Genomic DNA, 12,365 nt, shown 5'->3' with positions numbered 1-12,365 from the left:
GGTGGTAAGCATGCATCACAATGCTGCAACTTTGATAAGGTTGGGGTTTTAGCCCTAAAATTGAATTCTACTTATGCTGTCTTTCTCCAACATTAGTTTGTCTCGTTTCCATTTCTGCCCGTCTTCTTCCTTTACTCGTTCATTCTTATGTTTTTTTTGTTTTGCAAGACAAGGTTTCTCTGTGTGTAACCCCGGCTATCACGGAACTTGCTTTGTAAACCAGGCTGGCCTCAAACTCAAGAGTTCTGCCTGCTTCTGCCTCCTGAATGCTGGGATTAAATTTGTGGGCCACTCATACAGCTCTTAAGAGACAAGTTAGTGACTTACTCAGAAACCTCTTTTTTATTCTATATAGCTGAGTTAAAAACAAAATCAACAAGAAGCTGATTAGTCAAGGAGATTGAGTTAGAACAATCTATACTCTTAAGAAAAACTGAACTTTATTATTAGTTATTTCAGTTTCCGTTATGAATGCCTTAGGAATCTATAAGCCGTAATGGAAAAAAATGTCCTAAAACAAAACTAGAAGACAAGAATTGAGAATGTAGTTAAACTGATTTACTAAAACCACAGCAGTAGAATAGTTATATGTTCTGTAACATGCATTAAAGAATTGCAGAAGTTCAGATTGAGGTAGTTTTCTAAACTCTGAAGGTTTCTCAAAGTCAAGTGGCAAAAGCCTATCACAGTATATTAAGTTGTTGACCACCAAGGGTGTGTGTCTGTGTCTGTGTCTGTTCTTATAGACAAGTATCCTTGTACTTGTCAGCTCTCACATAAGTGGATTTGAGTTCCCCAGAACTTGTATTTTTCAGTAATGAAACTTTGTCTTGATAGTAAATATAAAAAAGTACCAGGTTATTGTATACAGCACTATGAATTTTCACAAAGACAAATTCATGTCATCACTTCTCAAATCAACAGATGAAAATTACTAGTGTTCAGTCTTCCTCAGTGGGCTAAAGAGATAGCTCAAGAGTTAAGAGCATTTGTTGGTCTTGCAGAGGACCTGGGTTTGATTCCCAAAACTCATGGTGGTTCACAAACATCCTTAATTTCAGTTCCAGGTGATCCAATGTCCACTTCTGCCTTCTGTGAGCACAAAGCCTGCATATGGTATATAAACATACCTCCAGGTAAAACAAATATAAAAGGAATAAACTGAAGTTTTAAAGAAGTCCTCCTTATCCCCCTTCTTAGTCATTTCCCCTCAACCCAAAGATAACCACTATACTGTCTTTTATACCATGGGCTGCCTATTTTTTGAGGTTTATTACTAATAGGATCATCATATTTTACACACTCCTTTGAATATGGTATATTTTGCTTAATATTGTAATGTGAGATTATGTCATATATAACATTCTTGTCTGTGGGGAATAGTCCATTAATTTGATTTGATCATAACCTGTTTATGTGTATGAATATGCACTCATTGTAGCCTTCTGTGGAGGTCAGAGGACAAATTGTGGGAGCTGGTTCTCTCTCTCCTACCATAGGGATACCAGGGATGGCACCTAGGACATGGGGCTTGGCAGCAAGTGCCTTTACCTACTGAGCCATCTCATTGGGTATTGCAGTGTGTCTTCTGGTGCTGACTATATCTTGACTGTGCCTGAATGTATGCATGTGCTTTTGTTCAGACGTTTTGTATGTGTAGTTGTAGTCACACTCTATGTATATTTTGAGTTCGTCATTTTCACTTGACTGTTGCTGTCAGATTCATCCTGGGCTTTGCAAGTGTTGCAGAGGTTTGTTCTTTCTTGTTCCCGTATAGTTTGCTGTTGTGTGGACATACTGCAGTTTACTTAAAGGATTGCAATTGTTTGGCCATAGGGTTTGTATATGTTCTACACTGGTACATATTGTTAAATGGGTTTTTTTTTTCCAGAAAGGTGGTTTTAATTTATTATTTCAACAATATTATTTCAGAGCATTTTGTTTTGTTTATTATTTTTTAACCTCCATGTCAACTCTTAGTATTGTTAAACTTAAAAAAGGTTAGCTGCCTTGGAAAGTAGTTAATGCTATTGTGATAAAAGTTGGAATTTTGTATTTTTTGGCACTAGTAAAGTTATACTGCTTTCTATTTATCACTAGGTTAAATTTCTTCTTGTATGAAATGATTTATTAGACTTTTTCTATTTCTTACTGATATATATAGAAATGTTTTATATATTCTAGGAACCAGTTCTTAATTCTATGTATTACAAGTCTCTCAGTCTGTAGCACTTATTCACTTTAACCCATGTTGTAGCAAAAAAGGTGTCATCATTGACTATCTAGGTTCAGTGCGCCCGTTTTAGTTTAAATTTTACAAAAGAATTTAAAAGAATTGTGAAAAACAATTTTGAAGTTTTACTGAATGTTTTTAAGAGTAAATTTACTTTGTATCAAATAGTTTGACATGTAACATCATAAAGGATAATTGTCATTATATCCTTTTAGAGAGTCAAGATGGTCTAAATTCTTGCCACAAAATATGCTTAAAACTCTTTCCTGTTTAATGACTGAGAGGTACTGCATGCCTTCCATTGATAAGAATGTATCTAAAGCTATTTAAAGGAAGGGGGTTGGTCGGGAGAAATGGCTCAGCAGTAAGAGTAATGGCTGTTCTTCCAGTGGACCTGGGTTCAATTTCAGCATCCACATGGCTGCTCATAGTTGATCCAGAGATTAAGCATTCTCTTTGACATGCATGAAAACAAAATACGCATACATAATAAGTAGAATTTATCCTTTGCTTATTAGTTCTTGAGCTTGAGAATACTCATCTAGAATATGGTCATCAGAAAACTCATGGTTGGCAGACTCACATGATGAGTTGGATATGACTTTTAGAGCCTGGAGTTCTGTTCTTTCTGCACATATCTTTTGATTCTAATCATTTTTTTTTAAAAATATTTTGTTCATTGTAGTGTTTTGCCTACATGTATGTCTGTGTCCCACCTGCATGCCTGGTGTTGGTAGAGGCCAGAAGAGGGTTTTAGACTCCCTGTAACTTGAGTTACAGATGGTTGTGAGCCACATAGGTGCTGGCAAACTAAGGCAGGCCCTCTGGAAGGGTGGCCAGTGCTCTTAACTGCTCAGCCAGCTCTCCAGCTCCCAAGTTGCAGTGAATCTGAAGGAGTTCTGTCTGTCAGCTTCCTTCCCTTTATTACTACAGTCAGGAAATGGAAGTTTTGAGTTTGCATTGTGCTTGATGAAACCCCAAAGCAGTGTGCTATTTTGGGTAATTCTAAGGTGATAACGTTTCTTTTATCTTTGTTTCTTTCTCTTTGATGATTCTTTTTGTATTGTAATTGTCTCCTTATTTTGGTTTTTAAAGCATAATTAAGAAAGATTAATGTTATGAGTAATCAAATCTAGGATGAGGAAATTATGGAGTGTTTCAGGATACAGGGGGAAATCACTAAGATCTCAATTCTTGTAATTTTAAGAATGAATTCAAATGATAGTTGCAAGACAATATATACATTCTGTCTTTTCTTAACATTTATTATGTCTGCATGTGGGATTGGAGATCACAGGACGTGTGGAAATTGGGTCTTCGTTCCATCCTGTGAGTTCCGAGGACAGCACACAGGCTTAGTGGCAAGCACATTTACCTACTGAGCTGTCTCACTGCCCTTTCTGTCTGGTTGTTGTCGTTGTTCTTTTTGTTTGTCTTTTTTTTTTTTTTTTTTTTTTTTTTGAGACAAGGTTTCTCTGTGTAGCCCTGGCTGTCCTGGAACTCACTGTGTAGACCGGGCTGGCTTCGAACTCAGAAATCTGCCTGCCTCTGCCTCCCAAGCACTGGCATTAAAGGCATGTGCCACCACTGCCCGGCCCTTTTCTGTTTTTTAAAACTTTAAAACAAAATTTTATTTGTTCGTAAGTTAGACCTACAAGGAAAATTGTTAATGAAATATGGTTTTATATGTAGCTAGAGCTATTAAGAATTTTTCTAAAACTAGAACTGTATATGAAGAAACACTAAAGGTTAATAATCTCCCTCTTTTTGGTCCATCTTTTATTTTCTATGTCTGTGTTTTGCCTGCATGTATATGTACTACATGGTTCCTGGTACTTTTTATTTGTGGGACAGGGGATTGAGTCAAGTTCTCTCTGTGTAGCCCTGGCTGGCCTGGAACTCTATGGTAGACCAGGCTGGCCTCGAACTCAGTGATCATCCTGCCTGTGTCTTTTAAGTGCTAGGATTTAAAGGCATGTAATGTCAGACCTGCTATGCCTGGTGTTCTCAGAGTTAAGAAGATGGTGTCAGATCTTCTAGAACTAGAGTTATGGGTGGTCATGAACCACTGTATGTGTTCTGATAACTGATCCCAGGTCCTTTGCAAAAGCAACAAGTTCTTTTAACCACTGAGTCATCTCTCTAGCCTACTGTTTCTCAACCTTGTTAATGCTTTGACCATTTAATAGTTCCTTGTGTTGTGGTGACCCCCAGCCATAAAATTATTTCATTGCTACTTTATAACTGTAATTTTGCTACTGTTATGAATTATAATGTAAATATCTAATATACAGGATCCCAAAGGGGGTTGTGACACGTTGAAAACCAGTGCTCTAGCTCTTGTGGCTAATTGCTCATGGTTTGATAAATAACTGTATCTATGCTCCACCAGCCCTAGTTAAACTTAGTGGTATGCAAACACGAACATGAAGAAAGGGGTAATGGTTGGAAAGAAGGGGTTCATTGGAAGTATTTGGGGCAAAAGAAGGTAATGGGAGGTATATGTGGTCAAAATACTTAATACATATTTAAAAAAAATTAAGTTGTAAGTTCTTTAAAAAGATTCATGTCTCATCATTTGTAATCTCCTAAGCCTATAGTAGTTGAGCAGTGTTTCTTGACTGGGCCATTCAGGTCTGAATTGAGTTTAGCAAACAAGTATTTTGGTTTGGTTTTTTTGTTTTTCGAGACAGGGTTTCTCTGTATAGCCCTGGCTATCCTGGAACTCACTCTGTAGACCAGCCTGGCCTTGAACTCAAAAATCCAGCTGCCTCTGCATCCCAAGTACTGGAGATTAAAAGCATGCGCCACCACTGCCCGGCTGGTTTGGCTTTTTAAAGATTTATTTGAAAACACTGTAGCTGTCTTCAGACACTCCAGAAGAGGGCATTGGATCCCTTTACAGATGGTTGTGAGCCACCATGTGGTTGCTGGGAATTGAACTCAGGACCTCTGGAAGAGCAGTCAGTGCTCTAAACCACTGAGCCATCTCTTCAGCCCTAGCAAACAGGTTTTATCAGTGCTGTCTCAGTACAGTATTCAACACTTCCAGCTATTTTCATTGCCACCAACTTGTTCTCCTTAATGCCACACAAAAACTACTGTGAAATGTGTGCCCAAATTTGGGATGGCATGCCATCTCCTGGTGAATAAATCTTGACTTTTCTAAGATGATTAGCTCTTCCTGTACTGAGCAGCCCCCCAAGTGGGGAGCAGACCTGGGTGCTGAGTGGCAGGCAAGGTTTCCCTAGGCTTTGTCTATCTAGCTCTGGGGAGCAGACCTGGGTGCTGAGTGGCAGGCAAGGTTTCCCTAGGCTTTGTCTATCTAGCTCGGCCTTGGTTCTTCCAGGCCTGGATCCAAGACCATTGGCCACACGTGAGTGACTTGTTGCTCCTTTTATTTTAGGAAGCTGGGTAACATTTTAACTCCTCCTTTCCTCTACATCCTAGGCACTGAGGAATCCTGACCATTTGGGATTCTGCAGGCAGCTAGTCACATTTTTACTTTATCCTCTCCTGCTGCCAACACAGTTCTTCTGAAAATTGCTGCCTGTAATTCTTTGTTGTTGTCCTTTGTCTTCCAGAATTTACAAACAAGGGCCACGTATATATATATAGCGCAGCTTGCAGAGTATTTCTCTGGCATGTAGAGGCTGAGGCTGTTGTTGATCTTCAACAACTCCACAAAATGGAATGGTGGACTGTGTTTGTATATATAATCCCCACCCTAGGGAGATAGAGGCAAGAGAATCAAAAGGTATCCTTGGGTACATAAAGAGTTTAAGGTCAGCCTGGATTAGATACTCTGTCTGTAAGGACAAAACAAGACAAAATTTTTAAAAATACTTCAAACCTAAGATTCTGGCCTATTACCTTCTCTTTATTGTGGGTTCATATATATGTGTGTGTATGTATGTGTGTGTGTGTATCTATCTATCTATATATATATTCATTCTACTTTCTTGTGATGGGTTTGTAAAGTATCAGCCACGTAGGCTGAACTTCATTATCAGATTCTTTTCCATATGTTTCTGATTGCACTTGTTCCTAGGGAGATTTTGTTTTGTTTTGTTTTGTTTTGTTTTGTTTTTCAAGGCAGGGTTTCTCTGTGTAGCCCTGGCTGTCCTGGAACTCACTCTGTAGACCAGACTGGCTTCAAACTCAGAAATCTGCCTGCCTCTGCCTCCCAAGTACTGGAGATTAAAAGCATGCATCACCACTGCCCAGCCCTAGTGAGATTTTTATGCCTAGTATGATGCCTAGACAATCAAAAGCACTCTAATCCTTGTCCTCCCCCCCCCCCCCCCCCCCGAAAAGAAGTCTTTGGTGTAATTATGGCACCATTGCATATTAGTGTTGGCTACCATTCCATATCCATATTCCCTTTACTCTCAGTAGGCACCTCAGCTGAACCTAATTTTCTTGTTGGCCCACAGAGAGTCAAGGCCTCTATTATTATTGTTGTTGTTGATAATAATAATAATAATAATAATAATTTGTGTATATATGTGTGTTCCAGAAGAGGATTCCTTGGAACTGGAATTACAGGTGTCAGTGAGCTACCTGACATGGGTGCTGGGAACTGACTCTGGTCCTCTGCAAGAACAGCTATCACTCTTAACTGCTAAGCCATCTTCCAAGCCTATTTCGTTTTATTTTGTGGGTGTGTCTATATGGTGTGTGATGCTTATATGAATGTACATGTGTGGGTATGTGTGTGGAAGCTAGAAATTGACATTGGATGTCTTTCTTTCATAATCTATATTTACTGAGTCTGGGTCTCAAAGCTGGCTAATCTGGCTAAGTTAACTAGCCAGTCAGTTTGTCTCAGTGATCTCTACCTCCTGTACACAAGTAAACTGCCATATTCACTCATCGTCATTTGTTTTTATGTGTATGACTGTTTGCCTATGGATATGTATGTGGACCTCATGCTTGCCTGTTACCTGCACAGGTCAGAAGAAGCTCTCAGATCCTGGGACTGGAGTTAATGGTAGTTGTGAGCCACCATGTGGGTGCTGGACCTGAATCCAGGTCCTCTGCAAGAGCAAGTCCTAAAACTGAGCCATGACTCCAGCTCTCCCTCCAGTGTATATGTGGTGCTGGAGCTCTGAATTCCAGTCTTCACACTGAGCCATCTCTACGGCACCCCCATTTAATGTCAGGCATCGAAGTAGTGAGGGCTGTCTTGAATCTCTTACACTTCAGACATACTCTTTACCTCATGTGGCTCAGTGTCCTCCCAGAAGTTAGGATTTGCGGAATGTGGTGACATACACCTGTAATCCTGGAATTTATACTGACACAGGAGGGTTGTGGCTTCTAGGCTGGCTGACTACGTGGAAGGACTTGTCTCAGACGGGATCAGCCCCTCTCAGTCAGTACAATACCTTCCATTTTGCTGATGTAGAACCTCCAAGTAAAGTTGTAATCTCAGCTTCTGTTTCTTAAGGTTAGTGTTGGTTCCTGCTATTGAAGTAGTTCCTCCCTTTGGCAAAGCCCAACGTGACAGAGAATGAGAGCTAAATATTTTGCTGAAATTACTTTTATTATTCATCATTGGTTTCCGACACAGTGAAATAAAAACCCTTCATTAAAGGCATGAAAAGTGTTGACTGCTTCATAGTCCCTAAAGTATAAACTTTGCCATCATCCTAAATGCTTCTTTTTCCATACTTAATTCCCATTGGCTACAAAATGTTGTCAGTTCTAACTCACTTCACATCATTATGTTGCTGCTACCTTCATTTACCCAAATTGTTGCTCATGAGTTCTATTGGCCAGCTGGGGCTGCTTAGTGAGGCAGTGACTCTGTAAACTTTCTTCCTCTTCATTAGTTTTTAAAAACTAATCTTTGAAAAGTTGGACTATATTAAGTGACTTTTTTTTTTTTAATTTTTTTGGTTTTTGGTTTTTTCGAGACAGGGTTTCTCTGTATAGCCCTGGCTGTCCTGGAACTCGCTCTGTAGACCAGGCTGGCCTCCAACTCAGAAATCCACCTGCCTCTGCCTCCCAGAGTGCTGGGATTACAGGCGTGCACCACTGCCGCCCGGCTTAAGTGACTCTTAAGCAGTTATGAAGTAACTCTAAACTCTGTATTAACCAGTCGAATTAATTAATCAACCTTTCAGAGATCCAAAGAGAGAAAGAGGTCTCTTAACAGATTAGAAATGTATTCTCCCAGGATTTATACAGCGGTTTAGGAACTTGCCTTCTTCACTGTTTGCTTCACCAGCCCTTTGTGCATTGCCCGTACTGACATAGTGCAGTGGAGTTGTTTGGAAGCAGCATTAACAAAGGAAGTGTGAGGAGGAAGCGGTAGTATCTACAAGGACAACCCAGAAGAACATGTCAGTCATTTTCAGTTCTTTTGCTAGAGCTTGGTGCAAGTTCTAGCTGCAAGGGAGGTTGAGAGAGTCTGCACTGAGCCTGAAAGTGGGGAGGCCAGGTTATAGTTGGAAAGGGAGTGAGTTTTGGAGATGGTCGGTTAGTACCTGCCATACAAGGCAAACAAGCAAGTTCTTTTGGAGACTGACAGTGCCTGCCTCTTTGCCTTGTCTTTAGCGTGCTGTCTTTCTGTGCATCCTTTTCTGCTCCTCTCTGCTTCAGCCACACTAAACCATTTGCATTTTCAAACTCACTATGTGCTTCTCTGCCTTTTCCCTCTCATATTGCTTTTTTGGTCTGAGGTACCCTTGCCTGTCAGGTACTTCTGTCATCACTAACACCCTGATGTCTCAGATGCTGCCTTTCAAGTCTAGCGAAGCATCTGTGCTCTGTAAACCCTTTGCGTGGCAGCACACCTCTCACCTGGGCGAGGCTGACTTTTCTCTGCCTGGTGTCTTTTCACCTGTTGACACTTATCAACACTTATGGGTTTGTTTTGTTTTGTTTTTTTGATTGTTGATCCTGAAGTCCCCAACAACATTTTCTTATGCCTTAGTGTAGCATACTGTCTATTGGAAGGAACATTCTTTGATTAGTGAGTGGTCCACAGCAAACCAATTTCTGTCCATACTTTTCAAACCTCAGAGAAAACTGGTGTGTGTGTGTGTGTGTGTGTGTGTGTGAGAGAGAGAGAGAGAGAGAGAGAGAGAGAGAGAGAGAGAGAGAGAGAGAGAGAGAGAGAGGGAGGTATGTACTTGTATGTATATATGACATGTATATGTATGATATGTATGTACATGTGTGTATGGCATTTATTAATAAAGATTTTAGTTCTGGCTTTTACAGTATTTACAGTTATATTTTATTTTCCTGTTAATTGTTCCATACTTGGTTTTTAGACATAATTTAACTCTAAAAGTACTCATTGTTATGGATTTATTATTTTTCTATTAAAAAAAGGAGTAGACTGTTCCATGTACCAAGGTACAATACTTATAATTGCTTTTTAACTTTTCAGAAGGTCAGTCTTGCTGCCGATTGGTTGAAGTATGTTAGATAATGCTGACATGATTTCTACATCTAGACCTCAAGTCCTCCAAGCACTGCTGCCTTAACATTTGGTTTTTGATAGGTGACATGGATTTACTAGTGATCATGAGACACTATTAAAAACAAAGTCTAAGGCAAGGTGCCTTAAATAATCTTACATGGAGAATTTTCTTTTCCTGCTTTACTGTCTTGAGTAATATCTTTTGTTTTACTTGTAGATTTGATGGTCCTCGAAGATTTGAGGATTTAGGGTCAAGGTGTGAAGGACCGAGACCCAAAGGGCCTCGTTTTGAAGGAAATCGCCCCGATGGGCCAAGACCCAGATATGAAAGTCACCCAGCAGAGGGCACTAAAAGCAAATGGGGAACGATCCCACGGGGCCCAGCATCTCAATTTTATATAACTCCCAATACATCCCTAAGTCCTCGACAGAGTGGACCACAGTGGAAAGGCCCCAAAGCAACTGTTGGACAGCAGCAGCAGCAGCCTAAGCAGCAGCTGAAGTCACAAGCAGAAGCTCTTTCAGGAAACAAAGAGCCATTAGCAGACACAAGTAATAACCAGCAGAATTTAAAAATTCAATCAGCTGCATTTTCCATTTCTGCAGATGTCAAGGACACCAAGGCAGCTCAGTCAAATGAGAATCTAAGCGACTCTCAACAAGAGCCACCTAAAAGCCAAGTCTCGGAAGGGCCCATAGAGCCCTCTAACTGGAACCAGAATTCTCAAAGTATGGAAACTGAAATGGACAAAGCCCAAAGTGTTACTCAGCCTGTATCCCTTGTAAATAAACCTGTACCCACCCAATCTACTTTTCCCTCAAAAGTAGGGAGCATGGAGGGAGGAGCCGGAGCAGCAGCATTGACTGCAGATGATTTCAAACCTTTGGGTGTTGGTTTGCCCCACTCAGAAAACCACCAAGAAAAGGATCTTCCTCAGCCAGACAGCAGAGAAAATAGATTAGAAGGCAATAAAGGCAGCAGCTCATCCTACAGAGGTCCCGGGCAAAACAGAGTGGAAGATTCACGGGATAAAGGACTAGTAAACAGAGGCCGTGGCCAGGCAATTAATCGAGGTCCAGGTCTGGTCAAGCAAGAAGATTTCCATGATAAAATTATGGGTAGAAGAGAAGACAGTCGTGAAAAAATGAACAGAGGAGAAGGCAGCCGGGACAGGGTGTTTGTAAGGCCAGGAAGCAGTCGGGATAAAACGCCAGGTGGTCTACAAGACAGCCAGGATAGTAGAGCCAACAGCAGAGAAAGAGGGCCGCCTCGCAGGGCTGGCAGTCAGGAGAGAGGACCTCCTCGAAGGGCTGGAAGTCGAGAGAGAGTACCCCTTCAAAGAGCTGGGAGCAGGGAGAGGGGACCACCTCGGGGGCCAGGTAGTCGAGAAAGGGGGTTAGGAAGGCCAGATTTTGGTCATGATAGAGTTCCATTCAGACCAGAACCAGGAGATGGGGGAGACAAAATGTATCCTTATCACCGAGATGAACCTTCTAGGCCTTCGTGGAACCATGGAGAGGAGAGAGGACATGCAGAGTCCCCAGTAGATGGTAGAAATGCTCCAGTTGAGCGAGAAAGACTCGATGACTGGGATAGAAAGAGGTACTGGAGAGAGTGTGAACGTGACTACCAAGATGACACACTAGATTCATACAGCAGAGAGGACAGGTTCTCAGCACCACCATCACGGTCTCACGATGGAGACAGGAGAGGCCCTTGGTGGGATGATTGGGAAAGAGATGAGGATATGGATGAGGGTTATGGTAGGGAGATGGACAGGGGCTTAGACAGAGATGTGGATCGGATTAGAAGACCCGTGGATATATATGATAGAAATGTGGATAACGAGTGGGACAGAGATTATGGGAGACCACTGGATGAACAAGAATCACAGTTTCGTGAACGGGATATTCCATCTCTTCCACCTTTACCACCCCTCCCACCTCTTCCACCTTTGGATAGATATCGGGATGATAGATGGAGAGAAGAAAGAAATCGAGACCATGGGTATGACCGAGATTTCCGTGATAGGGGTGAGTTGAGGATTCGAGAGTATCCAGAAAGAGGAGATACGTGGCGGGAAAAGCGAGATTATGTTCCTGACAGAATGGATTGGGAAAGAGAACGGTTGTCAGACAGATGGTACCCATCTGACATGGACAGACATTCCCCCATGGCGGAACATATGCCACCCTCACATCATTCCTCTGAAATGATGGGGCCCGATGCAAACTTAGACTCTGACCAAGGCCTTGGAGGGGTAATGGTTCTCAGTCAGAGGCAGCACGAAATCATTTTGAAAGCTGCACAAGAATTGAAAATGCTTCGGTAAGTTCACTCCTTACGATCGTTTCTTTTATTGAAACAGATTTTCATACTGCTCTTTTTTAAATGAAGTACCTTTTTTGCTTTTGTTTGTTTGTTTGGTTGGTTGGTTGGTTGGTTGGGTTTCTCCCTGTATCCCTGCATGTCTTGAAACTTGTTCTGTAGACCAGGCTGGCCAACAACTCAAGAGATCCACCTGCCTCTGCCACCCAAGTGCTGGGATTAAAGGCGTGTGCCACCACAGCCTAGCTGAATGAAGTCTTTTAATGGAACCCTCTAAACCTTGTTTCTTATCATACTTTGAATATGTATTTCTGGTTATTCAATGCTGTTTTGGGGTTAGGATGAGTATTTGGAAACTGGTAATT

General features: G+C 41.3%; 1 protein-coding gene across 4 annotated transcripts in view; it reads left to right on the top strand.

Moving 5' to 3' along the window:
• Ylpm1 (YLP motif containing 1) overlaps nucleotides 1–12,365 on the top strand; it is a 76,032-nt gene that overhangs the window by 24,545 nt on the left and 39,122 nt on the right. For 3 of the 4 annotated variants that reach the window (XM_052185409.1, XM_052185408.1, XM_052185410.1), the window contains exon 5: nucleotides 9,889–12,000. The exons of the other annotated variant lie outside the window; for it this stretch is intronic. In XM_052185409.1, the coding sequence (XP_052041369.1) occupies nucleotides 9,889–12,000 (2,112 nt within the window). The remainder of the gene's footprint in view (nucleotides 1–9,888; nucleotides 12,001–12,365) is intronic. 4 annotated transcript variants of the gene reach the window in all.

The sequence above is a fragment of the Apodemus sylvaticus genome, chromosome 6 (assembly GCF_947179515.1).
Source record: "Apodemus sylvaticus chromosome 6, mApoSyl1.1, whole genome shotgun sequence".
Taxonomy (NCBI): domain Eukaryota; kingdom Metazoa; phylum Chordata; class Mammalia; order Rodentia; family Muridae; genus Apodemus; species Apodemus sylvaticus.
Note: the sequence above shows the minus strand (reverse complement) of the source record. Positions and strands in the feature narration are given on the sequence as shown.